We start from the raw sequence: 27,763 nt of genomic DNA, 5'->3' as shown, positions 1-27,763 counted from the left end.
TTATATCAGTTTAAAATAATTGGTATCAGCTCATGGAAAAGACCTCTGGTGCCAGCTGGATTAGATGGGCCAATAATTTGACATGGTATAAGGCAGCTTCAATGTTCAGACATGCCTTGCGCTAACACAAGATCACAGAACAGCAACATTAAAATACAAGAAACTTCAGGCCTGTATAGTGGAAGGTACGTGGACACAAAGAGAAATGTGCTGAACATCCATAAACGGTAACCTTATGGAAGCATCTTCCAACAAGAAAGAGTATTCTGGCACCTTGAGGACTTGGAGTGTCTGGCTGGATGGATTCCATCCTTTGACCCCATGTTACCAGTACTGTAAACACAGTTCCAATAACAGGGATTCCTAATTCTTGAGAGTGTTGCTATGAAGGCAGGGCTGCACAATGTTGAAAACCCATGTGTGGTTTTTCCATTCCTGCTCTAATGAATGCAAATCAAATCCAGTGGAACCAAGACTATAATTTAGCACCAGGGAAGTAGGGGTGTGTGTGTGTGTGTGTGTGTGTGTGTGTGTGTGTGTGACAAAGTTCTCAGATACAATTCACATCAGATTAAAGGCAAAAGTCACGTTGTTTGTGAGAGGGGGAGGGGAAGGGGAAGGGGAGGAACAGAGAAAGAATTTGTGTCTGGCCCATGTTTGAAGATTCTGTCTTCAAACATTATTGTCAGTTTACTATCAGTTTAGGCCACAACGCTTTATAGTTTAAATGACTGGTTTTACACATCTTTACACCCCAATAAACATGTTTACTCAGAAGTCCGTCTCCTTCATCTCAACTGGTCTCACTTTCAAACACATATCCTAGAGTTCGCAAATTTCCACGCCCCGTTAAACTCAGTGAGGGAAACTTCTGAAATATTGATTGGCCTTGTTTTTTCGGGTGGCCCAATAATAATCAGGATATTTGAGGGGAGGGAGAATATTAAAAGCCTTTGAAGACTGAAGAAGTGTTAAAGACTGCTGTGGAAGAATATGAAGGCTTTGGAAACTCAATGAAGTGTTTGTTTGCTTGCTTGCTTGCTCGTTTGTTTTTATGCCTGCGTGTTTGTGAGTGTGTGTGTGTACACTGCTGCTAACTTCCTCTTTTCTGATCTCTCTCGGTCAGCCTATCCAGACTGTAGGGACATACTCAGCTCTGAGCAAAGGGGAGGATCTTCCATGTTTCGTGATGAAGGTCTATCGGTTAGAACAGGACTGGACAGGTGGTAAATCAGGATCTACGCATGGATCTCTCTCGGTATGGTTTGCAGTAGACCGGCAAGGTGTTTGTTTGTTTTTTACTCCAAATGGTTTAACAATAGCAACAATTTTGTTTAAAAGGGCCCCCCCTCCCTTAAATTGGGTGTCTGAAACGGAAGGCCTGAGAGGGAGGAACCAGGAATTAAGTCGTGTGCGAAAGGACTGTAAGATCAGTTATGAACCTTCTGAATGCTACCTCTTAGATTGAGTGTGTGCTCAGAGGCATCTTGGAGGCACACTAGCACACACACACACCCCCGCCCGCGAACCAACATTTTGCATTTTGTGGATCTCGATGTTCTGGTAAAAAAAACAAAGTAGATCCGTCCAACCTGAAGTATGCCCTCCCCTCGGTTTGAAGAACCATGGAGAAAGGAAGCGCAGCCACCATAGAACGTTTTCATCTAAGAAAAGTGTCTCCAGAAAGCCAGCGTCAGAACAGGACTGTCAATCATATCTTTGGAAAGCAGAATCTTCCCCCCTCAGATCATCCCCCCTCACACCGCCCTGACTTTGTTGTGGGGTGTGTAGGCCTATACAAAGGACAGCTGTTCTCTTTTCGGGACAGCTTCAGCAACATCCTATTGGGGACCTTCCTGAGTGAAAATTTGGTTTTCCCACTTTCCTAGAGAAAGATGGAAGATAGAAAGGGGAGGAGAGGGAGATATTCTAGAAATGGCCATTTTTCTAACTGGAGTAAAGGGGACGTCGTTCCGTTGTTTGTACAGGGAAATGAAGAAAAGGGTGTGCTTTCCTTTTTCATTCCCATGTGTTCAGAAGAGACTTTATTCATTGTCCTGAAGATGTTGTTAGAAGGCGAAGGATGCGATGTCCTTCAATAGTTCTACTGAGAACCTCCGAGTGGTTGACATTTATGAAGGTCTGTCTATCCGCTACACTGCCTAAGTGGATTGTGCCGACGTCCTTTTGGGTAGCTTGTGTTCCAGCTTTCTCCGAGGCTTACAAAATGCTGCTTTCCTCTCCCCTCTGTGACCTTCCTACCATCCCATTGAACACCCTAGTCAGCTTCCCAGTTCAACTTTTGCTGATGACTGTCACCAACACCAACTCTTTGGAAACCAAGCGAGGCGACTGGCACAAAATTCAGGATGCTTTCTGTCTGGTGTGGAGTTGCTTGGATAAATGGGCCACAATGTCACGAACCAACCAGCCAAAGAATCTTTTTAAAAGCCACAATGTAACTCCTTTTTGCCTTCAGTTCTGTTGTTAGTTGGGGCTGAGGATCGGGAACTGTGTAAAGGATCGGTTGGATGATATCCCAAAGATAGTTTCTCTGCTCATTAGGCATGACAGCAATGTGTCAGTTGCACCTGAGTTTTAAACACAGTTAGTTTGGAAGCAGATCACAAAGATCTGCTCCAGACCTACATCACCAAATTGGTAAGGGTAAGACAGGAGCAGTACACTTGCATTCTCTCTCTCTCTCTCTCTCTCTCTCTCATTCCCCTAGGTAAATTGCGACTGGTTGCCAGGCCAGTAGCTATCAAAATAAACCAGAAGCTTCCCAGAAAGTCCATGCAGGAAGACACCATCCGAGCAAGATTTGGCCTATCAGTATGGAATTATGGAGAAGCACCCAAAGCTATGTGACACTCCGAGGAAACTTAACTGTTTTATTGCCATAATCTTTCCGAGGCACCAGCCTGCCATTATAAGTGAATTCCATCAATGCAACAAAGGAACTGAGAAATAACATCTTCGGGGTTAAACTGAGGACAATGCAAGGATATATCGAATTATTATAACAGCATTTGCACAGCGCTTTTTGAGCGTGCAAGGAGCTCAACGTCACTGCTTTTCCAACGTCGCTGCTCTTATCCCCAGACTGCAGGTGGACTGGTAGATCTAGTGCCTTGCCTAAGGCCACTGATATAGTTTCTGACAGAGGCCAAATTTCAACCGGATCATCCAGTTCAACACCAGGGAAAAACAATATTTACTGGATGGGGGGGGGGGGAGAGAAACTGTCCCTTGAATGGTAGTGGCAGTTACGTTAATGAGATGCACACGCGCACAAATAATACATACACGGACTTATGCAACGCTGATGGGACATATATTTCTCACACACCCATATACACACTCCTCTCACGGTCTACCCCAACGTTCCTTCCCCTCCCTTCATTTCTCCCTAGGACAAAGATCTGGCCAGACTTTCCGGCCTAGCTTCAACCTTCTTCCTCTCCACCTGCCAACAGCCGCGATGCGTACATAGCAGCCAACGTCTAAGCCCAACTCCAGCGCGCATGCACTTTACCCCGCCTCCACCACCACACAAACTTCTTTTTTCTTCTACCCTTGAAGCAAGTATTGTACCCGGGGACATTTAAAAGTATCTCTCAACCCCAGCTGCAAGAGGCAGTCCAAAAAGCCTTGACCGAAAGTTTCTGTTCAGAGGGAGGGAACTCCCACCACCACCAGATCTGGAGCGTCTTCAGAGAGGTGTAGAAAGCGGGTGGGAGAAGAAGGGAATGAATCAACCTCTGCCTAACTAAGTTTGGGTCCTTATCTAATTTTCCACAAGCCCCGAGGAAGTCAGGAAGGGGAACAAAGGTCTGATCTTGCTTACTGATAACCGCCACTTTCGACGTGCACTCCAGAAAGCTTCCCCCACACTATCACCTCCACTATCACCCTGGAGGAAAAAAGCCTTACGCTCCACACTTTCACCCCTCCCCCAACTTCGTAGCCAAGGTGCAACTGAATTCCTTCCCCCACCCACCCCCACCTCCGCAAGAAAGCTGGATACCATGTTAGAAGCTGGGAGGGGGTGGCGTGGGGAGAGGAGCGCGCAAAAGAAAAAAAGAAAAAAAAAAGCCGGGGAAAGAAATTAACTTACTGATCTCGCCAGGGATCCATTTGGGAAGATGTGCCTTCCCTAACAGCAGCCCAAGACGTCGTAATCCGCACTAACTGCCTTGTCCCACTGTCCCAGCATTAAACAGCTCTAGCAGCTGCGATGGTGGACAGTTAAGATTATATATGATGTAAATATATTGTGGGTATGTCAGCTCCCCCAAACCATAAAACTTAGTTTAATGACATCACGTGCTCACCGAGAGCCATTCAGGGCTTTTGCTTTGGGCTATCCACATAAATAACCTTCAAAAGTTTTAAACTACTAAATTCACTTAGAAGCCATGGGTATTTCTGCTAATGTTCTCAGGGATAGTCAAAGCCTTGGCTCAAAAAGTCCTGGATTCTTCCTATTATTATTCTTACTATTATTTTTCATCTTCTCTTTTAAAGCACACACACGCGCCCACACACTGGAACTTTGGGTCTGTCATTTTTTTTCCCCTTCCCTCGCCCTCCCTTTCTTGTTTGGAGGCCTTTTAAAAGTCCCCACTGTGTTGACACGGATGACAGTGAAAGGTAAGCGATGTTTCATTTCCTTCTTGGCTTTGCAAGACTTCTTTAGGAACGTACTGAAAAGCAGGGGGAAGAGGAAAAGGAGGGGGGGCCTGTTAGATATTGAATAGCAAAAGTCAATGACAAGCCCAACAACCAAATATTAATCAGTCCTGAAAAATTACTTTTTAAAAAGACAGGGAAGAGGCCCAAATAGACCCACGTTGTTCGCTGGATAAACGCACAATTATTCACAAGGCTATATATATATATATATATATATATATATATATATATATATATATATATGGCTGTATATATAACCGACTGGTTTGCGTTATGATGATGGAAAAGTTTTGGACTGCTATCTGCGTAAAGGTTTCTCTCCCCCCGCCTTAAGATAAAACAATAGAACATCTGATTTTGTTAATTCCTACCTGTCAAACCCAATTATTCCCTGGCAGATTTCCGATTAAAGGGAAAGGAAACACCACGGTTTAGGGGTGGGGTGAGCAGAGAAGACCAAACAGAAGGAAACAGATGTAAAAAAAAACCAACCACCTTTGGTTTCAGTGCACAGCTACCAAGATCTGCCAAGTCTGTTTCGGTGCCTCAATAAACACTCCATAGATTTACACAGGGTAGCTTATTATTTTCAAACGTCAACATGAAATATGTACATTTAAATGCTCAGAGAATGTTCCAATATTTGTTGTTGTTGTCTTTTTTGTTGTTGTTTTTGTTGTTGTTTTTGCTGCTGCTGATACTCCTTGGAAGGCACACATTATTTGCAAAGGTGACACAAGACAATAAGGAAGCCTTCTCTTGGATCAAACAAAAATGGAATAGAGTAAACCCAAGTGCTTTGATCTCCGTTACAGGATTTGACTGATATTTGCGTAAAATCAAATCATATGACAAGCTAAGCCTGGGAAGGGGGGGGGGAGGAAACTTTCAAGTGGACTGTAAAATTGCCATAACATAAATTGTCATCGCCTTCGTGACAGTATTATTTGATCTTCTCAAAGAGGACACTAAACAATAACTACAATAATAAAATATCAATAAACTTCAGAATCAGAACACTATTTAAGTCAGAGGGACTCCATGAAAAGCTGGGAATCTTAGGAGGTAGAGCCAGTTTTATCCTTAAGAGCTTCCACTGTCATTAAATTAAACTTTTGTTTTCAGCTTCAGGAAATGGCTCCATTGTTTGAAACGTGTAAAGGAAATACTATAAAGGTTTATTGAGCCATTGAGGGTCTCTCCCAAGCGTTTGTACTGTAAATAGCTCCGAAAACACCTCAGGCATGACCTCCGGTGTGTGTGTCTGTGTGAGAGATAGTTGGTGTGTGTCTGGTGAAACACACACATACGTGAAATATATATATGCACAGTTTTATCCCTCCCAAATCTCCACAGGCCTATATATGCATAGCCCCAAACTCCTGCGTGTTACTGAATCCAGTAACACTACTATATGAAGAAGAGGACGAAGAAGTCATAGATAGTCATAGAAGTCATATTTAAACGCATATAAAAAGATTACAGGTTTCAAAAGGAGTAGAGGACTATTAGCTTTCTTATATTGCACCTAAACCGGAGAAACTTTCGCAAATATCGTGCATTATAAACCGCACGTTGAAGTTTTGCGCAGCCCAGGGTTAAATCCTACCATTCTCTGCCCAACTCAGTCGTACTTGTTCTAGTGATCACACATACACACAGCGTCTCAGAAAGACCTACTGCCTTCACAAACCGCCCAGTTCTTGCACAACTTTCACTTAATGTCGATGGAAAGTTGTCTGAAGGGAGGGGCCGAGAGCCTAGCCCGGTAACTCTGTTCTACAAAGGCAATCTTATTTAGAAAGGTAGTCTTGCCTGCATCTGGACTAGTAAATTATTGTAAACTGAAGGAAGGAATTATCAGGGAAAGAAACAAAGCGATCATACGAAGACCTTTGGAGGACTTTTGAAGAACCCAGAACTATGTCGTTCAACGCTAGGACAGGTCAAGAATTGTTCAACAGTTCAGAAAAGAGGCATTCACTCAAGAAAGCTTGTGACGAGACCTGCAACTGAGTACACATCACCCAAAGTTCTTTTATTGGGGACGCAGCAGGGGCGACATAAGATACATAAGACCCCAACCCATATCCCATCCGAAGTTAAACACTAGGGTTTGACCGATTTCCACTGCAACCCTTGCTTGAAATTGTTCCCCCGCCTCAATGGGGCTTACTTCCAACTTGCGTTTGAAGTAAATCTCATTGCGTTGAATGGGATTCTGAGCTTCAGTCCGGAGGCTTTTTCCATCCAAAGTTTAGCGCTTGTGAAGTCCCATCGATTTCATTGCAAGAGGTTTGTGCTAAGCTCTCCCACTGAAATCAATATGACTTCACAAGTGCTGAACTTTGGGAGGCTGGTGCCTCAGACTGACGGGGATTTGTTCCCGTTTTACATATTTATATATTTGAAAACAATTGACAGCAAAATAACAGTGGAAGTGCGGGTCTGGAGAAAGCGCTCAAGAAAAGGCACCTCATATACGTTTTTTCTCCCGCACTCCAAAATTGGCCTTAGGTGTTGATTTATTTATTATTTTAGCATTTATTCAATATGACAAAATATACTGTATATGTTCCATGGCCTTTCACATATGATATTACAACCAATAAATATATGGAATACAACATCGGGGAGAAGGAAGGGGGGGTGAATAAAATGGACTACAGGTAAACAAAAGTATACATTTGTATAAGAGTTCAGCGTTGTTCTTATCGTTATTATTATCTTGCAAAGCTACATTAATTACGCAACCAATAAATACACAGGAATATTTAAGTCGGGAGAATTCACGCACACACCCTTACCAGCCCCGACCCCAACAGTGCATTAATGTTTTTGCACAAATATCTCCTAGGAGAGATGGTCAAGCAGATTCGTTCATAGTCCATTCACTTTTCATTCATATGCAAATAATACAAAAATAAGTCAATGGGGAGGAGGGGGGTTGAATAGTAAAATGAAACAACCCCACCCCAGAAGAACACACCTCACAGCGAGCATATTTTTTTTTTAAAAAAAAACCAAACAAACACAATAACAAACCACCCCACCCCCACCCCCACCACGTTTCAGGTTAAGTGCATCTAGGAAACTACATTGTGTGGAAACTCACCATCCACACCAGAAGTAAACATTCTCACACACCTAGATCGTGCAGCCCGATCCTATGCACGTTTACTCGGAAGGAAGTCCCCCCCCCAAGGACTTGCTGAGAAATAAGTGCTGACAACAGGTTTGTCGCCCGTCCACCGCGTTGGACACAGAGGTAAACTCACACGCCTTTCACAACGGGATTTGCTTCCAAGTCTGACGTTTAAGGATCGGGGCCTCGGGACTTTCCAAAAGTCCTGAGGATTCCCTCTTTTATGCATAACGTGGACTTGTGTTTGACTTCCTAAGAGTATTGTTCTGATCTTCAGCGTAATCTTTTATAGACATAGATACAGGTTATAGATAAAGGACCTCTCAAATGTCGCCCATTGGCTTGGTTTTCATTTGGCCGACATATTTCCTCCCAATTTAAGAGGACACAGGTTAGAGTGGTGTGGTGGAAAACAAAACAAAACCCACCAACCCTCCAGCGAGCTGTACACTGAATTCTAGCTGAAAAGCTAAAGGGTCTGTTTGCATACTAATAAGAGAACGCCTTTGTCTGATAGATTTGTTAGAGTATGTAGTTCAGTCCAGTCTGCGACCCTTCCCCCCACCCGCCCTTTTCCTCTCCCCACCTCCCAAAGAAAACTTTTCTCAAGGTAGGCTACAACAACAACAGCAACTCTTGTCAATGTGAACTGACTTTCCCCGCCCAACCCCTAGCCCGGATTTCTACCTAGAGAGACTCTTTGCTTTTCAATTTGGAATCTTTCTTCCATTTCATCCTCCGGTTTTGAAACCATATTTTGATTTGCCTCTCATTCAAACATAGGTTGTTGGCGATCTCTATGCGCCTCCGGCGGGTGAGATATCTGTTAAAATGAAATTCTTTCTCTAGCTCCAGAGTTTGGTAGCGAGTGTAGCTGGTTCTGGAACGTTTGCCATCTGCTTCTGGAAGACAAAAGACATCGGATAAAAAACCCGCTAAAATAATAATAATAATAATAATAATAATAATAATAATAATAATAATAATAATAATAATAATAATAATAATAATGGAAGAAGAAGAAGAGAATAGGAAAGCAAAAGCTATAAGGGGGGGGGGACCGAGAGAGATTTTTTGGTTCTACCCAGAATACATTTTTAATATATTTGTTGCTAAATAGAGGAGGGGCATTTTGCAACACTTTCTCATTAAAGTTTTGGGTTCAAGCTAAGGTTAGTCCCTAATGAAGTGTTCTCCCTTTAAACCACGAAGAAGTGTATCTATAAGAAGAGGGGAAATAGATCAAGTCGCCCATTTCCCTAGGTTAGGAAGGAGGCAAAACTTCTGACTTTACGGAATGATGTGGTAAGGTCTGAAAAAACAACAACTCCTAAGCCCCTCTCTCCTTCCTCTTAAAGAACGCGAGCTTTTCCAAGTTATTTCTCCCCCTTAAAAAAATTCTTTCCTTCTTTCCCCCCCCCCAAACAAAAAAAATGGAATATTGCCTTTATACCCGTTTTGTTTCTATGATCCAATTATGCCGTCATAAATTTGGGCGTATATAGCCTCTAAGCCTTTTAGTGGACAGTTTTACGAGCAATTGATGCCTTAGTCGTAAAATTTACGACCCCAGGTTTTTCCCCCCTTATTATTTGCCCCGTATGGCCTATAAAACCAAGGCAAATCCTGTGAAACAAAATCGAGAAGCGAAAGTTTACCGTGGCTCATGTGTAGTTTGGTCATCCACGGATATATTTGTGGTGGCTGCTGCTGCTGCTGCTGCTGCTGTTGTTGCTGGTGTCGGTGCTGCTGCTGTTGCTGCATTGACTGCCCGCTTTGCTGGGCTGTTTGCACCGGTTCACTCTTGATTTCCCCACTGCTCTTAGATCTATCTTCCAGCGGCGTAATGTTGTTGTTGGTGGTGCTGGTGGCCGTGGTGGTGCCACAAGCTTTCTGACTGTAAATTCCTGGGTTTAGAGAGGTCTGGTCGTCTCTGCCTAAAGTGTGCCCTGAAGATCCCATGACTGTACAGGAAGGTCGGTCGGGGTTAGGTCTGGGGGTTGAAGACATGTCCACACCGTTCACAGAGTTGGAAGCCCCAGATGAAGGGAATGTAATGCTCAGATCCAGCCCACTGTAGCAATACCTGGAAGGCTGAACCTCAGACACAGATCCATAATTCCCATAACTTTGCATGGAATAGGCAGGAACATTTTGATTTTGCTTATAGAACGAATTGGCTACGTAGGAACTCATGTCAGAAATTATATTTTTTTCCCCTCCCCACTCTATTTCTCTCTCTCCCTCTCTCTCTCTCTCTCCCTCTCTCTCTCCCTCTCACACCCCTTTGATTAGGCTTGATTTGTGGCCCTTTTGAAGTTCAGGGTTTTTTGTTCTCTAAAGTGCAGAATTTATAGGTGGGGATTCTTCTTTTCTTTATTCTATGTGCGCTGCCCAAATATGGGATGTTTAAATAGAATCACGTGACGGTGTTGGCCAGTCATAAATTTGGCTTGATGACCCCAGGAGGTTATTGATGGAAGCCCGAGAAACGTATGTGATATGTTGGCATAACGAAACAAAAAAAAAAAAAAAAGGCCCCACACTCCAAACACCGAGACAATGAGACTATAGCGTCACCTGGTGCTGGGTCTGGGGTATGACGTCTCATAAAATACTACCCTTCCCTAACGCTCGAGGCTTATGGGTGTGAAACAACGCGCACAAACAGCCCCTAAGCCTTCGTTGGGATGGAAGACAAGAGCTAATTTCCCGTCCACAGCGATTCGTAGGAAAATTTCAGCCCTTGATGTGGGATGGTGTAAAATATGGCCTTGGGACGCGTCCTCGTGTAAAAACATTTCCTTCTGTGTAGGCCGGATATTCCGCGTTGTATGCACATGTGTGCGCCCGCGCAGCAGCCTCATATAAGCCTGTTCGCTTTATTCAGTGTAGACAGACGCATATTCTCAAATAATGCAATCGAGACTGCATCTGCACTGAGTGCAGCCAGGGAGACAAAGTCCTGGATTCGAATTCCCTTGGTTAGCGTTACTCGGTACACCAGAGAATACATATGTAGGTGTATGTGGGATGTGCTGCAGGAAGTAAAGTCAGTGTGCTCTGTACGGGTTCTCAGATCGTATGCTTTATGCACATGCATACATCTCCTGCATTGTTGACATGGATGCATGTATAACTGGTCGCATGGAACTGTTTTTATGACTAGGCGTGTGCAGCAGATTGAAATCCACGTTGTGTTAATCTTCTGTTCTTTGTATATCTCTCTGTATATGTGTAGTGTAGTATCTTTGGGAATTGGTTTGTGTGTGTGTGTGTGTTCACTGGAGGTTATGAATCAACGCAGCCTCCCCATAAATCAGCCTTGTACCTTGGGCGAATGAATAAACATTCACCTTGTTTTTTGGTGTCTGTATGTCTGTATGTCTGTGGGCACGTGAGAAGCCTCTTTAAAAAGCTTGGGAGAGGGGGGGGTATCAGGCAGGTGAAGGTATGTGGCAAGGCTCCCCTTCCTCACTGCAAATCCCTGCTTGCAAACGTGAGGTTGGATCTGCGGGTTTCTCTTGAGAAATATATCCCCTTCCGGGTGTTTAGCGAAACAGTTGGAAGCAGAGAAGATTTTCCTTCCCACTTATTTAACTTTTTAAAAGAATGGGATAAAAATAAATAACATTGGAATACCTATGTGAGTTATAAATATATTATTTCATCATTTTACCACCTCAGTTTTACGTGGTCTTCTTGCGGGGGGGAACTTTAACATAAAACACAAACTTTTAATTTCAGTGGCCCTTTTAAAAGTCCTTATATTACCCTTCGCCTATGTTTGATACTTATTTTAATGTTTAGCTCAATTATGGCAGAGGGGCATTTGGAAATACGGCAGCAAATCTCTTATATATTGTTACCTGCATCCCCCGCCTCTATATTGCATATATTTGCATTTGAAATTTGTATGATCTCTCTGCTTGCTACATGTGCTAGGCTTTTGTGGCATATCTAAAGAGATATGTTCTTAAAGCCTTACAAATTTTACGGACAAGCGGGGGTAAGGAATCGTCTTGTTGGGGGGTTTGCTGGCATTTTCTTTTGTTTAACCGGAACATGATAGTTTAGTGCAAAACGTTCAAAGAGTAGCAAAGGTTCTCGAGGCAGTGAATGCCTCCAGAAGACAGGATTACTTTCTCGAACGTTTGTACCTGGTTGAAAAGATGCCTCTGAGCTAAACATGAAAGCAGAGGGCAATTCCTGAGCCTAAGCTACAATGTAATGTTGTGATGTGTTCACTGCAAACTAGGCTATTGTCAATCGCGCCTTTGCGCTTTCTAAGCGTCTGCAATAAAAAATAAAAATATTTCTGCCCACTACTCTGTTACCTGGAAATAAATATATCTAGGAAGATGTGCCCTGGGAGTCTAGTTTCCATTGGTAGCTTTAATTTAAGAATAAATAAATGCATTTGTTTTTAAGCAATTATTTGGCCTCGAGAATTAGGGAATAAAATCTGTCTGAGCTTTTAACACTCTGAGAGTTGGGGTTTCATGCAGTTTTCAGGGGATGAAAGCGCGAAATGAAACGCAGCAAGATGGGATATAGATATTCATTATATATTATATTTATATATATATATACTTAAGGATACCTAACTGGAAGTAAATTATATCCGCCCACCATCCTGTTTACTTCCGACTAAATATGCCGAGAGTCGTGCTGACAGGCGATCATGAATACTGGCATCTAAAAATGGAGCATTCTCATGCACGGAATCCGTGGTGGCTGATGCAAAACTCTTTCACCTGAGATCTTTCCCCAATTGAATTTCAGAAACCATTCAGTAACTTTTAAAAATAATATCCAGTTTTTATTAAATACTCAACCATAGTCCTCTGGACGTGACCTTTATACATGATGTTAGAGAGTGTAACACAAGATTTATTTTTTTATTTCCTCCTACTTGCTATAGAATTCCATTCACGTTTATACTGCTTGAACATTACAGTACTAAACATAAATATAAATACAGAGACCACAAATACAGCTAAAAATATTCACACAGAAACTGTCACAGTTTGTAGAATGCATAATGACCTCAGGTAGTGTTTAAATACAATTAGTTTACTCTGGAAAATGCTATATTTAGGTAGACATAGCTTGGAGGTGTGGGAGAAGGTGGGCATGGAAGGAAATATTTTCACAGGGGTAGGCAATTCAATTCCCCCCCCCCCCACTTACATCACCGCCACCACCACAATAATTATCATCATTTTGGAAGCGAAACTGCATAGAGTGCCTTTTTGACATGGTTGATCCCAACGCAACCCAAAGCAGCCCCTGCAGGGGGATCTGCCTTTTTGCAAGCAAAACTATTCTGTCTAGGGAAGAGGAGAAGGAATGGCGGGTGGTGGTGGTAGCGGTGGAGGGGTTTGCATTAAATACAGTCTTTATGCAAAGGTAGATAACTGGACTCGGATGCAAAGGCAGAGAGAGGGGGGTGGGTTGGTGAGGTTGGGGGGGATTGATGAGCTCCTTAGGAAGAAAGTTATGAAAGTGGGTGCATCACTGCTGGAGAGATGGAGGAGATGGGGGAGGGGAGGTCTCCCACGTCCACATCTCTCTCTCTCTCTCTCTCTCTCTCTCTCTCTCTCTCTCTCTCTCTCTCTCTCTCATACAACCAAATGTATAGATTGTGCAAGTGGTAATAGAGAATGGAAAGGAGAAATTGGGAGTGGGGGCGAGAGAGAAAGAGACCGAGAAAGAAGAGGAAGCGGGACCGTGTGCGAATGTGTGTGAGAGAGTGTGTGTGTGTTGGGGAAGGGAGAGGGAGCTGGGAGCTGGCAGCACCGTCAGTGTTTTCAATCCTTTGGTTTCTCCTCTTCTGTTTCTTCCCTTTTCTCCTCCTTTGCGCCCAAGCTATCTGCAGCTGCTCCAGCGCCACCTCCCCCAGACAGGGTGGAACTCAAATTGCTTTCTTTTTTCCATTTCATCCTCCTGTTTTGAAACCAGATCTTGATCTGGCGTTCAGTTAGGCAAAGAGCGTTGGCTATCTCAATCCTCCTCCGCCGCGTCAAGTAGCGATTGAAATGGAACTCCTTCTCCAGCTCCAGGGTCTGGTAACGCGAGTAGATCTGACGCCCCCTCCTCCGATCTGCTCCGTAGCCGACCCCTATGGATTCGGAAACGAAACAAACTAAAAACGATTAGTTAACAGATTTGAAAATAAAATGCGTAAATAAAAGAAAAGAAACATAACGAAGCCCGTCAGCCGGGCTTTCCCCAACCCCACCCTCCATACTCTGTCTTCATTGTCATCCACCGACCAACTCCCCCCCCCCCCTGCACAATTTAATTCTGTGCCTTAGTCTTACTACCCATTAAAATCATGCAGCACACATGGAGGATGGGGGGGTGTCTAATTGAAAGCATGTTCCTATCTTATTTGCAAAGATTCAGAATGTGTTGTTTTAATTATTTCTGCAAACTTGAAAAAAAATCCAATTAGATTTTACTCCAATGCTGCTTTAATTACTAGGAATAGACACTCCTTCCATATATTATGAAGTCAAGCTACTTCATAAATCCCCCAGCTGTTATTGGACCTGTTATAGGACAAGACACTTTGCAATTTTTTGCCTTAATAAAAATGCCCTGTCTCACCTATCAGGGAAAATACATTTTTTAATATAAAAAAACAATAACAAAAAACCATCACTTCTATTCTACACCTTATTTCCACCACCCCCTCCAAGGGAAAAAAAAATCAGAGCTGATTGCACTTTATTATAGATATTTTACACTCTCGAAGTCTTTTAATTAGAAAGAGCATAACAAGCCATATTCGCTTGCAACAACTTAACAAATAAAAGGCCTGTAGCGGCAACTGTGAGGAAGCTATATTATTGTTTTTATGGGGCCATAAAAAGTAGCTGAGCCTGTTCTGCTAGGGAGACGGTCGTAAAGATGGTTCAGTTTATTTAATTTATCTCTGCAAGCTGTAAAACTTACCACTGTGGGAGTTCATGCGCTGCATCCACGGGTATATTTGAATGCTAGTTTTCTGTTCCTGGGATGTGCTCCTGTTTTGGTCACTTGTAAAATCCTGTGCAATGGAAGTTTGTGTATTGTGTCCCATAGAATTTTGCCTGCAGCTAGAGAGCATGTCTTTTTCTTGATAAAACGCATTAGATCCGTAATCATATGGTCCCCGACTGGAGCTAAACACAACATTATCTTGCGGTGAATAAAAAGGAGATGAATAGATCCTGTTTTGAGCAACCGCTGCTCCATAAGTTGAAAAATGCCTTACAGGGTCATAAGCAGAGGAATTGATCGCCACGTTGGGCAGGACCTCTTGACCACTGGTGAGGTGGCAAGACAACGACGGGTTTGTGAAATAGGAATTCATATCTTTCCCCCTATACCTGGCTTGTATGATTTCTTTAATATTTATTTCTGTCTCCAGTTTGTAGTCTGAACTAGATTGTTATAGGGACGGCTCCACTCCAGGACAGACAAAATGACAAAGTCAGCTGACCCGTTGTGAGCCAATAGGAAGCTAGATGTCAAGACACGGAAAAATTGCTTTTGCTTGTGTTGATTCCCCAGTTGAAACTAAGTATGCATTGAAAGTAAGTCTCGAAATTCTAAATATAAGATGGTTTGGAAGAAGAGGGGGGAAATAGTAAGTATGGTTCGGGGGAGGGAGTGGGAGAGGGATGACGAGGGAGGGGCACAGAAAAGAAAAAGAAAGAAAGAAAGAAAGAAAGAAAGAAAGAAAGAAAGAAAGAAAGAAAGAAAGACTTCTTCTTTAAATTTCACAACCCAAATAGAGCTTTAGGTGATTTTTTTTTATTTTAAAGAAAAGGTAAATGGTTATGGAGATCAGGAATCAGGATATTTATTCTATTGAAAATGCTTCCTTAATACCTAGCAACCAAATAGCTCAGAAATTATAGTCATAAATCTCAAGTGTGCATAAAATATTAAACCATAAATTTTCTTTTCCTCCACTAATTTACTGTTGGTCAATAAATGTGGAATCAAGTGCTTGTGCTCTTTATAATACAATCTTGAAAGCAAGGAGAGGAGACCAGGTGACAGCTGGGCAGATACTGTATCTTTTAGAGCATTCCTGTACTCTGGAATTTGAAGAACTTTCCAGGATGGTGGGTTGTTGCTATATATATGTGTGTGTGTGTGTATAAAATCAAAATTCAGAGTCCAGGTTAGAATTAAAAAGAAGAAGAAGCACATTTGTATGTTTCTCTATTGAATATTTGCTTTGTCATTTTTTCAGAGCTGGAGACTGCTATGGCAATGTTTACATTTGCAATATCAACAACCCCCAAAGCATTACCTTTGCATTCGGAATGGTGTTTGCTAGAAAGAGCCCCTCGTGTTTACGTTTGCAAAAACAGAAAGAGGTAGAGAAAGGAAGAAAAAAATATTTATGACTCCAGATATTTGTAGCTGATTGGAAAACTTCCCTTGAAATATTTAGTTAGATTAGAGAGTGGATTACATTCTACTCCTCTGGTGGATTTGCACCGACACACTAATTGAAATGAAGACAGCTAATCTAATTTTAATTTCAATCCAGAGCCATAAATTGTTCCTTAAAAGTAAAATATACCTGCTGATCTGTAAATATAGCAAGACTCCTACATCATTCCATTGGCTTGCTATTTAAAAATTCAATTAGGACTAGGAAACATTGGCCTTATTTCCATGGGCATGTTAGGAAGCTTTTGTTTAGTGATTTTAAAGGTAGAACCAGTCGATTTTCTGGAAAGCTTGGAATATTTCTCATTGTGTTTCGTCGTAATGAATCAATACTTCTAACATTCCTCTTTTGGATGAAGGTTTTAGTTGAGAAAGAAGGGGAGCACATACCCCCCTACACACACACACACACACACACACACACACACACACACACACACACACACACACCCCTGCTCTAAGTGGAACCCGGATGCCAAAGGATTTTATGATCCTTTTCCTCTGTGCAACAAAGCAAAGTAATCAATGGTAGTAATAAAACCATAAACGAGACTGCAACTGACAAAAAGAGGACTGAAGTATTCATCTTGTATAACGTTAAGCGTTCCTTGAGTGTCAGTATGAAAAAAATAAAATAAAGTTTCTTTAAAAACAACAACAACCAGGAAGCATAAAAAGAAAGCAAGAGTGTGTGTAGCTTGTTATTAAGCTTCTAGCCTGCATCCCTCCCTATTAAATGGACATCCTGCAGCAGTTCTCATCCAAACGTGTACACATTTAAGGCTGGTACACATGGACAAATTTACTAGTATGCCAATTTTTAAAATAGTATTTGCTTTCCTGAGGCTTCCCAGCTATTTAGCACATTATACCGGATAATCTGTAGACAGAGAGATACAATCATTAGGAGAATGGGAGAGGAAAGAAAAGGGCCCAAACATTACGCCACTACACACACACACACACTTAGAGATATACATAACAATGCAACTAATGTGTCTGTACGTGTAGGTAGGTTGGTAGGTCAGTAGATAAACAGAAACAGGCAGACAAGCAGAGCTCAGTGAAGCTCATGGTAACTGCAAGCAATTAATATCACTAGTTTTCAAAGTCATTCTGTGTGTGTGTGTGTGTGTGTGTGTGTGTGCACAATCAATCTGAACTGATAAGAAGGTAGATATTTTCCTTTTTCCTTTAATGGGAGTTAGATAATGCACACAAACACAGAGAGACTCCTCCCCCCCTCGTGTGTTTGTGTTTAGATTGGATAATATCTTTTAAAAAGACTTCAGTGTAGGATTAAGACTACATTAAAAGTAACAGAACTTCAAGGTGTGTGGGAATGAGAAAGAGAAAAAGAAGAAGAGCGTCTTCCTTGGTAGGTTCGGTTCACCAAAAGTATATTCTTTGTTCTAGTGTTATAATAATCCTTATCTCAGACCCTAAAAATTTCTGGGATGGTTGCAAATGCAAAGGGGGCTGGAGTTTGGAGGGGTGACCTGTAGAAGTCCTAGAGAGCTGTTTTGGAGGGATCTGGTGAGTACCAAGTGATTTCGAGTGGAGAAAGTGAAGTGTTTTATTACTTTTCTAAACAGAAGAGAAGAACTAGAAGTCTGGTCGAATTATAGGGAAGAGAAAACAGCTGGCGCGAAGAAACCCAACATAGAACCTTTCTTAAGTGTTGGTTGGATGGGGGGAAAGAAGAAACTGGAAAATTTGTATATCTACACGCCAGACTCAGCGTTCTAGTAGTTACATTCCTAATATTTTAGTGTATATAAAATATTAGGAATGTAACTACTAGTCATATATGTATGGGGAGATGTTATTATTAAGGTTCTTATAATGTATTTGATCAAAGGAGACGACTCTTCCCTTCCCCCCCCCCCTTAAAAAAAAACACAGGGAAATGTGTAGGACCTTTTTCTGGTTAAATTGGTCTGCAAACAATTATGTAAACTCATCAGCAGAAGCAAGAACAGATGTTTTATTAAAACTGCTACACAGCAGTGAAAATATGCGCAGGTCCTGGAGTAGTTCTTGTATAGCAGTTGGGGTCTCTTTCCCCCCCCCTCCCCGCCCCCTGGAGTTAAAGAGCTCACAGAAAGCTGCAATAACATCCATTCGCTCATAAGGCTGTTTTCTCTTATTTGTGTTTTTACCCCCGGATTTTACCCCCACACCGAGGTTAAAGAAGGAAAATATGCTTCGTTAGAACTCACTCTCTCTCTCTCTCTCCGTTTTAATTAGCGAATTGATGAACTGATTTAGAGGAAAGCTTCAAAAATGCACACTCCACACATGTGTTTTCCATCCCCACTAATTGTGGAAAGGAAACAAGAGCTATCGTTGCCTCCCCTCTCTCTTGCAGCCCAAGTAAAATGTTGTCGGATTCTGATTCAGTCGTGTGATTCGGAATGCAAATTCGGAAGCGTTTGTTTACTCGTTTGTTTGTTTGTTTCGAGAGGAGAGTGGATTTTTCTTTGGCTTTAATGGCAAGGGTTTTCAGCTGAGACTGTTAATGCAAGTGGAGGGGGGAGGAGAGAGAGAGAGAGCTTCACAAATTCTCACCCAGTCTGTTGCCTAGGTGTAGAAAACTGCTTATTCATAAATGCAGGTTGTGTCTGGTTAGCTTTAAATATGCAACCAAAGTTGCCCTGGGTCAAATACGTTTGTTTACTGTTCATGTGTTGGATTAGCTTGCGCTCTTGTCTGGAATAGTTTATTATTCTCTGATAGATTGATAAGAACTCCCCCACCCACCCAAACACACACCGCTCAGCAAACACGCGCGAGCTTGTTTATAACGTGTAGTCATATCTACTTATAGACTTCCAGACGCTACAGCTATGTCCTCATTTGTGTACCATTTATAGGATGAAGAGGCAAATTGGTCTTGGATCTGTGTAGATGGAGCGTGTGTGTTTTTCGTGCAACGCGTGCATTTCAAAAGTAAGACACTTGGCGATTTGCTTTTACCTTTTGTTTTGTTTTTAAAAGTATTTGTGTATGGAACAGTATGGAAAACAGAAGAAAGAGAGATAAGCAGAACAACATAATCAGCCAACGAGGCCAGTAATTTTGCCCGCAAGAAACACGTATTTTTAAGGTGTTGTACTTAAATCCACGTGGTACCTTTAACTGGATACCTAATTTCAGCTGATCTCACCTTATATATGTTATCTCGGCCTTTTTAGACTTGACAGTTATTGCAGGCTAGAGCTTCTTGCCTTGTAATTATTTATTTAGAGCGCTTGCACTCCAGTTATCCCTGCTCCTACAGAATAACCTTCTTAATCAAATGTTCCCTCTGCCCGTAAATAACTTGATGATGATGATGATGATGACGACGACGACGACGACGAGAAGAAGACAGAAAAGAAAAGAAAAAAGCAATATATGTGGCGCGTAAATACCAGGAGTCAAATGCGCCTGACCGATGCGTTTGCATTGTTTTGAGTCGTCCTTTCTATTACAGTAATCACATCTTGATAATCTTAACTCTAGGACTGCTAGTTTCGCTCAGAGTTTTCACCCAGTTTATGTCATGATATTACTTAAACTTTATACTAAAGTGGTCGACCAAAAAATAAAAATAACAATTTTAAAATACGCAGAGCGGGAAGAGTTGGAGAAATTTACCTTCCATGGAAATAATTCTAACTGTCAATAATTAGCAATAATAGCAATCGGGGGTTTCTCCCTTTCTGCATTTTGTCTTGCTTTTGCCCTGCATCCTTCAAAAAACATCCGCTGCCCCTACTTCTTGTCACATAAGCACCGCTTCTGCGGTTCGGCCTGCAATATTCTTGGCTGCAAGGAAGAAAAAGTGCAAGTCCTGATTTGTTTGTGGTCTTATTGCTATGGCTCCATGACTAATGAAAAAGCAGTTTATAACTTTCTGTTTTCAGGAAACTCGGGTTGCTGCCCCACCCAGCCACCCCACTCCGTATGATCTGCCGCATGTGGGGTGGGGGAGGTGAGGAATCCCATCAAACAAACAAACAAAAAGCCCAAGGGTGTGTGTGTGCATATACAGTGTGTGTGTGTGTGTGTGTGTGTGTGTGTATAGCTGGCAACGTTTTATGCTGGAAAGGAATTCTAAAGGCTTCAATTCAAACTGGTGCAGATATACGCGTGTGTAGGGTTTGGGGGTGAATGGAGGGCTACGATTTAGGTATTTCACACATCATGGGGTGGCGTTGGTGGGAATTCTGGAGAGTCTCAAAACACACGTCTAAGATAGGCAAAATAACTGGGGTGGGAGGTGGAGAGAGTAATGGGCTCAATATCGTTTGAAATAAATGGGGACCCTCACTTTATTAAGATTCAAGTTCTTTTCTGACGTTATTAGGCATTTACGTAGACCCCGCCCTCTTCCCCAAGTCAACCTGTTGTGGGAGCCTTAACTTATACACGCTGTGTTATGTGTCTCTCTTATTTATTTAGTTGTTGATAGGTTGCTGTATATATACACTTATTTATCTGTCTATTTTTCTTTCATTCTAGATGTCTTGGTGGAGCCCCCCCTTTCCAGCACTGGAAACCTCTCGGCCTCCTATAAACGGAACTTCACGTTGGTCAATCATTTTCAAGTAACTACGATGTTTCTGTATCTGCCCGCACCCCACGCCCCGCACCATCACTATAGTTCTATAAGTTAAGTCTTGGCCAACTAAATAGTTTTTTTCCTACTGAATCAGCAAAGATCCAAGGTAACGGGGTTAGGAGGCAGCGGCGGAATCTGACAGCTTGTTCAACTTAGAAGTTTTTTTCGAATTCTCCTTTCCTTTATCCCTGTTTATTCCCTGTAATATTCAATGGGATTTTTGAAACTATATGAGGTGTCCCTATGCTGACAGTACAGGAGGTAAAAATATTATTGGGTGATTGGGCCAATTAAGAGTCTCCCCCCCCCTCCCCCAGCTTTTCTTCTCCGCTTGCTACTGTGTAATGTCTATTACGGTCGGATAGCCCTGCAAACTTCACCAAAGGATGTTCAGTTTAGAGAACTTTTATGGTTGACTTGGATTACTCCGTTTTATGGCACGGAAACGTTCCCCACAATGACCCCCGCCCCTCTCCTTCCTTTTTGACATTCAAGAGAGTTGCGGTCGTGACGTCACGTCGAGTTGTCATGGAGAATAGCTACCGGCTTAAAAATTATAAAGCGTGATATTATAGAGCAACATAAAATATGGATATAAGCAACTACTTACGCCCGCGAAGAGATTAAACAAAGAAGAATACGATTTTAATACGTTCAGGAAGAATAATTCAATGATGAGGAATGGTTGTCATTATCTATGAGTTCTTATTTTATTTTATTGTTTGCACATGGGGGTGGGGGAGAAGGAAAAATTAATCTCAGGACGCCAGGAAGAAGAAGAACAAGAAGGGGGAGAAGAAAATAAAATAAGTCAGGACACTTAATGGTGTGTGTGTGTGTGTGTGTGTGTGTGTTTTTTTAAAAAGCTGATCGCTTACTGTTAAGCTGCATATTTGGAGAGGCAATATTTGTAGCACTTTGGGAAATGCAATCCATTTGCGTAACTTTTAATGGGGCGGCAGTTTAGTATTTTTGGATCTGCTTAAATACACTCATTCTCTCCCCACCCGAGGAGTGGGGGCGGGAGTGGCGTCCTCCAGCTGACGGGCCTTATCTATTTTTATGAATGCATGAACACTGGAAGTGATTTAAAACGCAGCCTTCTCAAATTGAAGGGGGGAGAGAGGGGGGGGAAGACGGAGGGAGATTGCCGCCTCAGACAGCAACCTAACAAGCCAACTGAGGAACTTCCACCGAATGTCCAGTTCAACCCCTCAAACAGCCTTCTTCCAAATAGCTTTGAAGAGACCAAACTTTTTAAAAGTTCCAAACTGTCCAACCAGCGCCTTAATAGGGGCAAAGGGGGGCTTGTTTACGAGGCAGCAACAGGAACGGAGGGGAGGAGACTGTCGTCGCTTGGAGGTAGTAAAAGACCCTGCGATTCCGGCCTTTATGGCACAACAGTCGTCCTCTCCCCCCCCCCCTCTTTCTCCCAAGCATTTTGACTCTCCAGTCGTGAAATAGCGTTATTATTTTTTTGTGTGCGCGCGCGTGTGCGCCCCCTTATCTTTCTCGCACCCATCCTACAAAAGTGCGAGGGGAAAAGGGAGAGAGAGAGAGAGAGAGAGAGAGAGAGAGAGAGAGAGACCAAATTGCAAAATTGTTGGCTTGCCAAGTTTCAGTCACTTGGTGGCAGTATACAAAACAAGTAAACAAAAAGAAGGCAGCAATTAAAAGAAAGGGACGGTGGGGGGAAGAGAAAAATAGCACCCCTATTAAAAAGGCTATGTAGAGAGATAGGTGAGCGCGCGCGCACGCTCAGGCAACGTCCGTGATTGCTTAATTCAAGGAGAACATGGAATGTAAAAACTGAACCCCGGCTCTGCCCGAACGACATGATAGACTAGGTAGTAAAGTCTCATTAGTACCGGCGGAGCTTACTTTCAAGGGTTGAACACCGCCGTGGTCTTTTGCTGGAGGAAAACTCCGATCCTCTCCGCGTTTCACGAAATCCACTGCAGTTAAAACCAGCGGAACGTCTTTCCTATTTACTGTACTGCGTTTTAGAAAGGTCTGAATCGCCTTATAGGCCTTTCTGTTTCGATTTAAATCCGGACGGTCCGAACCTATTACCTGCTGTTAATTTATTGGGAAAACAGGAGGCGGGCCTTGCGCTAAAGTTGGTGTCACGCTAAACGCAGTTCATCTTGTGTCTGGGGGGCAAATGCGCAGATCTCATGGAAATCAACGGCAGAAATCCAGGGGTTTTTCACGGAGCTGGATTGCACCCCTTACGTTTTATTGCTTTGTGGTTTCCCTTTTTCATGACACGTTTATTTTATACAGTCAGGACAGCGGCGTGTACTGCACAACCTCACCCACAACAACTGCAAATTGCCCTGTGTTCATTAGATGAACCTCAAGAAACTCCAGTGGATCCAGTTGATCCGATCATCAATTCCAGGAATCAAAACTGTCCCGTGCTTTCTCGTTTTTTTTTAATCCTCTATATCCACAACTTCCCTCCACGGTACACGAACAGTTATGCAGAACAGCATATAAAATATAAACACAGAAACAAACGCTCCCCCAGATTCCCTGGCATCCGATTGAAGATAACCCATCCTCAGGGCTGCACATTTCAACCAAATAACTGGATATAATGCTGAAATTATGATATTTCGTTGCACTCTGCAAGAGACAGTGTCTGCAATGTTGAAATGTACATGCACGCACACAAACGCCCCATATGTCATATGTACGTGAGACATATAATAACATATTATATCACATATTATATATTAGACCACGTAGTCTTTTGACTCACACAGATACCATTCTTTCGTCCATCAATGTGGCGCCCCCCCGCGCATTTCCCCCTTCAAAATGTAACTTTCTCTCCCTTTTGCTTCTGGGACTCGATTTTTTTAAAAAAACAAAACTTTGGCCTTAAGACCGAGTCCTTTCCCCCCTTTTCTTTAAACCTGTGTAAAGTTTTTGTTTATTTCAGCCAGCCCCATTTTTACAAATAAAAAATGCATCACCCAAATGTATGGACACGATCCGGGGAAAGTGAGGAACGTTCAACACCTACTGATTTCAAAGCAAGAGTTAATTAAGCACGCGCGTAAATAATCTCTCATTGTAACTCATGGATCTTAAATATGTTTGCCATTTAAGGGAAGGTCAGGGAAATATCCGCATCACCATAGGCCCAAGACAGCCTCTCACTTCCGCAGGCCAATACAGTGCAAGCTTGCCAAAATGTAAAATGTAGGAAGCTAAGTCCCAGACGCAATTAAAATAAAAATTAAAAACCAGAAGCACATACAACAAAACCACTGAAAAGTGAAGTTCTCTCCCAACTCGCTCTATCCTTTTCATAAACAAGGTTAGGGCTTAGCCGCTGCTGCTTTGCAGCCAGATCTTATTTATTCTAAGCAACGTGGCCGCCGACTTCTGCTATTATTATAATTTGTTTAAAAACTTTGAACACTAATTTAAGCAATCCTAATTGTACGTACTCCCCCCCCCAGCTGCTCATGCACACACCGCCATGCTCCCTGCTCTCTCTTCTATATGAAAGGTAAATTGGTATATATTACACGATTTCAGGGTGCATTATTACGACAGCTCCTGAGGTTGTCATTAAAAAAAAAAAGTTTGACTCATTATGTTTTTTTCATTCCCCACTCTCACCCCACCCCCAGCCGCTCCCCACCCCGTTTCTCTCTTTCTACGTTGACAAATAAGTACATAGATAGTGGCGGTTGCTTTTATTGTTGTTGATACGGTTTTGCTGCTGTAAAGAAATGTATTATTGATATTGCAGTTGTTGTAAAATTGTAATGTTCTTCCAATTGTTTTTATTATGGCACTCGTTCCCCTTAATAAATATATGTGTGTGTGATTTATATTACCGTGTCACATTTGTGGTTTTCAATTTTCACATTTACTGCCCTGTTTTATGACACGCACCAAGGATTAAAAGCTACGTGCGGGGGCCAACGTTAACTATCACAGTATCGGATTTTGCTCCTGGATGTAGTCTGTCTCTCTCCCCCCCCCCGCCCCCTTCCCTGGACCTGTGTGTCAATAATGCCTGGGAATGTTCACTATGATCCCTCATCTATGGTGATGTTATAGGAGCCATTCATTTCTTCTCGTTTGGTCTGTAAAGTGCGGGGAATATAAATCAGTTTTTCTTGCATTCCTTCCTTTTAGATCAGCTCCTACGTTCTGAGTTTATGAACAACGGCAATATGTCAGTTTAAAGACTAAATCAATACATTAAAATGTGTATTGTATGGGCAATCCTGGGAGAGAGGAGGGGGTGATTGTTGCAGGAGGCTAAAGGAAAAAGCACAGCAAATAACACTGGACAACAGGCAAATATCGAAAGGGATTCACATCTCTTCAACCAGCACAAAAACACGTCCTAAGTCCAGAAACAACGAGAGGAGGAAAGGAAGGCGGGGGGGGGGGAAGCGACAACGACAGTCCGGCAACCATGTGGTTCAAATAACCATTGCCTGGTCATTATTATTTTTAAAAGTCCTTATTGCGACCTCCTTTGAAGTCAGTAATGGAACCCACCGCATATATAAATATTCACCCAAGCTAATCGGAGGGAGGGCGTACCTTTGTTCGTTACCGCCACTCCTAAACCCATTTACCTGCAAGTAAGCCACCTGGCTTTCTTCCACACGCCCAACAGGAAGCGCATTTAGAAAGCGAGCAACGCATTCCTACGGACTACGGTGGAGTTTACTGGCCCCTCGAGGTGCGATTGCAGACTAAACTGACTGACTCCCGAGTAAACGCGCAGCCCACACAGTCCAGCAACCGTATCCCAAACTGTATCCCCGCACACACACACACCCCATCACACACAACCCCAGAAATCCGACTCCCCAAAGCAAAATAGGGGACACAGGCGTCTAGAATGTGCGGCTCCATCTACGCACAGACATGACATACGCACGTCCCACACTTACCAGTTTTGGGCGTCTTTTGTTTACAGAACCCCCAGGAAGGCTCGTGGATGGGCTGCCCTCGCTCTTCCTTTCCTTAAGAATAAAATGGCTGGCGCCATCGGATGTATTTGATCAGATTTAACACCACCCCACCGATGTTATTTGGGGTTTTTGTGTGTGTGCGCGCCACTTTTATAAACAATAGTCATTCATTGCAGCACACATATTGCATCAAGCGATCCAATTAGAACGGCTTTTCATTAGAAGTCCCCTCAAAAAGCCGCGTGCAGTGTGTGTGCTCAGTGGCAAAACGCTATCGCGGGCGAGGCCTTTTATAAACCTGGATGCAGAATGTGTTAAATATTTCATTGAGGAATCCAGCTGAAGGGCCTTACAAGCGGGAGACAAACAGGGTGCCCTTCCCAAGGATTTGAATTTCTATATGTTTATTAGCATGGGCAAAGGGGTGATGGATTTAAAATAAATTCAGTAAGGGACCTGGGTCTTTGTTCCCTTCCCCCACCCTTTTGTCGAAAGCCTCGTCGTGCGTTTTGTTATTATTTGTTCCGATTATTATTATTATTATTATTATTATTATTATTATTATCATTATTTACTAATTGGAATGCAGTTTGCACCCACATTAACTGAGGAAAATCTCAGGAGGATATACACCCATAATCATATTGATAGGGATATAACGCATCTTGTTGGGCCGGTGTAGTGAGTGTGAGTGTGTGTGTGTGTGTGTGTGTGTGTGTGTGTGGACTCTAGAAAGGGAAACATGTAAAAAAAATCCCATGTTCTCTGCTAACAATGTTGGAAGGAAAACCTCTTCATCAACGTTATAACACACCAAACAAGCACTGGAATACACGCTCCACATCGTAAAATGTTGACATGGCATATCCAAACAAAGCAGTTTATTTCTTAAACTCTTTAAACAGCCATCAAATTATATCGAGAGAGAAATTAAGTCAGGATTCATGCTTTGCTAGACTGGACTGCACCTTTCCCGGAGGGGCGGGGGAGGCATCAGACTGACACAGAGAAACACACTCTGAAATGGGGCGGACGGTCAACTCCTAAATATAGTCTTAAAATATATATAAGCTTTCCGAAGAGCCGATCGGAACCATGTGTTGGGAGAAGAGAGTGGAAAGGTAAGGCACCTCCTGCTTCACAACAAACACAGCTAGCTCATAATTGCTCATTAAAAATGGCACTCCTGCTTGCTTGGCTACTTCCTTGCTGTACACCAGGGGGGATCTTCCTCCCCTGTTTCCTGGATGAGAGCGCACACTGCGCATGTGCTTGAAGTACTCACTGCGCCCAATTGCTCTTAAGAAAAGTTGTCACTGTTGTTTATCTTTTTTTAAACGAAAACAAAAACCGCGCACGATAAAAAAAACTTTTAAAAATAATTATGATAATAATCAAATGGATTCAATGGCCTTTGGGCCCAATCTGATGCTCGATCCGGAATCCTCTCATTGACTTTAACTACTGGACTCCACGACCACAGGCGCTTTCTCGCCGCTGTGTTCCTCCCCCCACCCACCCCGCGGGGGCGCTTCCATCCCAGCCCTCTCCCGCCACCCTCCCCACCCCAGTAAACACTGCACCATTGTAAAGGGGAGGCAGACTGCAGCCGGCATCCTCTGTCTGCAGCAAACCAGACCGCAGTGACATCACCACCAGCAAACCGTTCACCCCCCTCCCTCCTCCCCCGAATTAACCACATTTGCGCCGATCCTTCCTGATCATATTCTGTCATAACCAGGCTACACCCCTCTTTCCGTCTGCTTCGCAAAAACGATGCATCATTATCTTTAACACCCATCGCCATGGATCATTAGTTACACATTTTAGCCAATAAGGGAACACTTACCAGATTCTCTCTCCCCTTCCTCTCTCTCTCTCTCTCTCTTTCCT

General features: G+C 42.8%; 3 protein-coding genes and 1 long non-coding RNA gene across 6 annotated transcripts in view; 1 reads left to right on the top strand and 3 right to left on the bottom strand.

Moving 5' to 3' along the window:
* Positions 1 to 4,477, bottom strand: part of LOC117040643 (homeobox protein Hox-D3-like) — a 163,611-nt gene extending 159,134 nt beyond the window's left edge. Inside the window, exon 1 of the mRNA XM_033138534.1 lies at positions 4,121 to 4,477. Coding sequence (XP_032994425.1) covers positions 4,121 to 4,140 — 20 coding nt within the window. The 5' untranslated portion in view covers positions 4,141 to 4,477. The remainder of the gene's footprint in view (positions 1 to 4,120) is intronic.
* HOXC5 (homeobox C5) overlaps positions 1 to 10,084 on the bottom strand; it is a 29,014-nt gene extending 18,930 nt beyond the window's left edge. Inside the window, exons 1-2 of the mRNA XM_033138544.1 lie at positions 9,502 to 10,084; positions 8,531 to 8,745 (exon numbers count right to left, since the gene is read on the bottom strand). Coding sequence (XP_032994435.1) covers positions 8,531 to 8,745; positions 9,502 to 10,039 — 753 coding nt within the window. The 5' untranslated portion in view covers positions 10,040 to 10,084. The remainder of the gene's footprint in view (positions 1 to 8,530; positions 8,746 to 9,501) is intronic.
* On the top strand, positions 4,517 to 21,690 carry LOC117040651. Its single transcript, XR_004425888.1, has 3 exons — positions 4,517 to 4,656; positions 19,180 to 19,255; positions 20,813 to 21,690. It is a non-coding gene; the product is annotated as an uncharacterized LOC117040651 (long non-coding RNA).
* On the bottom strand, positions 12,640 to 27,713 carry HOXC6 (homeobox C6). 3 transcript variants are annotated; one of them, XM_033138538.1, is made up of 3 exons: positions 27,454 to 27,713; positions 14,807 to 15,015; positions 12,640 to 13,991 (listed from the first exon to the last, which is right to left on the bottom strand). In XM_033138538.1, the coding sequence occupies exons 1-3, from the start codon at positions 27,675 to 27,677 to the stop codon at positions 13,657 to 13,659; spliced, it is 768 nt and encodes a 255-aa protein (XP_032994429.1). In that variant the 5' UTR covers positions 27,678 to 27,713; the 3' UTR covers positions 12,640 to 13,656. The 3 variants fall into 3 exon arrangements, with proteins under 3 accessions (XP_032994429.1, XP_032994430.1, XP_032994434.1); XM_033138539.1 differs by having other exon boundaries at positions 12,640 to 13,967; XM_033138543.1 differs by lacking the exon at positions 27,454 to 27,713 and having other exon boundaries at positions 14,807 to 15,643.
* Between the last annotated feature and the right edge of the window lie 50 nt (positions 27,714 to 27,763).

Source organism: Lacerta agilis, chromosome 2 (assembly GCF_009819535.1).
Source record: "Lacerta agilis isolate rLacAgi1 chromosome 2, rLacAgi1.pri, whole genome shotgun sequence".
NCBI lineage: Eukaryota > Metazoa > Chordata > Lepidosauria > Squamata > Lacertidae > Lacerta > Lacerta agilis.
Note: the sequence above shows the minus strand (reverse complement) of the source record. Positions and strands in the feature narration are given on the sequence as shown.

Coding starts and splice junctions, on each gene's coding strand:
- HOXC6 (XM_033138538.1), bottom strand. CDS start 27,677: ATGGCGATGGGTGTTAAAGATAATGATGCATCGTTTTTGCGAAGCAGA. Junction 15,016..27,453: donor TCTGCCTCCCCTTTACAATG/GTGCAGTGTTTA, acceptor TGTTGTGTTTAG/CTCCAGTCGGGGACCATATG. Junction 13,992..14,806: donor GCGCATGAACTCCCACAGTG/GTAAGTTTTACA, acceptor AATCGTTTTTAG/TTTGTTTCGTTTCCGAATCC.